We start from the raw sequence: 687 nt of genomic DNA on the forward strand, positions 1-687 counted from the left end.
TTTCCCTCAATAGGAGTTAGTGTTTGGGTGTTAGCTCTCACAAAGAGCCCTATTGATTCTTGCATTATTTTCAACTGTTTTTCCTCTTTCTCTCCCTACCAGTGGCAAACATTTTGTGGCGAGAAGAAGGTATGTCTAGACTGCTTCTCCTCCACTACAGCATTCATTAACAGAGTTAATTGAATTTTTGTAATAGGGTTACTGAACTGTGATGAGAGGGATTAAAAGATTTGATGCTTTGGATGTACAGTGGGTACAGAAAGTATTCAGACCCCCTTCAATTTTTCACTCTTTGTTATATTGCAGCCATATGCTAAAATCATTTAAGTTCATTTTTTTCCTCATTAATGTACACACAGCACCCCATATTGACAGAAAAACACAGAATGTTTGACATTTTTGCAGATTTATTAAAAAAGAAAAACTGAAATATCACATGGTCATAAGTATTCAGACCCTTTGCTCAGTATTTAGTAGAAGCACCCTTTGGAGCTAATACAGCCATGAGTCTTTTTAGGAATGATGCAACAAGTTTTTCACACCTGCATTTGGGGATCCTCTGCCATTCCTCCTTGCAGATCCTCTCCAGTTCTGTCAGGTTGGATGGTCAACGTTGGTGGACAGCCATTTTCAGGTCTCTCCAGAGATGCTCAATGGGTTTTAAGTCAGGGCTCTGGCTGGGCCATT

General features: G+C 39.6%; 1 protein-coding gene across 1 annotated transcript in view; it reads left to right on the forward strand.

Moving 5' to 3' along the window:
• The window catches only part of fstl5 (follistatin-like 5), a 160,889-nt gene that overhangs the window by 137,613 nt on the left and 22,589 nt on the right, over positions 1-687 (forward strand). Inside the window, exon 11 of the mRNA XM_020622822.1 lies at positions 103-129. Coding sequence (XP_020478478.1) covers positions 103-129 — 27 coding nt within the window. The remainder of the gene's footprint in view (positions 1-102; positions 130-687) is intronic.

This window comes from Monopterus albus, unplaced genomic scaffold (genome assembly GCF_001952655.1).
Source record: "Monopterus albus unplaced genomic scaffold, M_albus_1.0 scaffold289.1, whole genome shotgun sequence".
In the NCBI taxonomy this organism is placed as follows: Eukaryota; Metazoa; Chordata; class Actinopteri; order Synbranchiformes; family Synbranchidae; genus Monopterus; species Monopterus albus.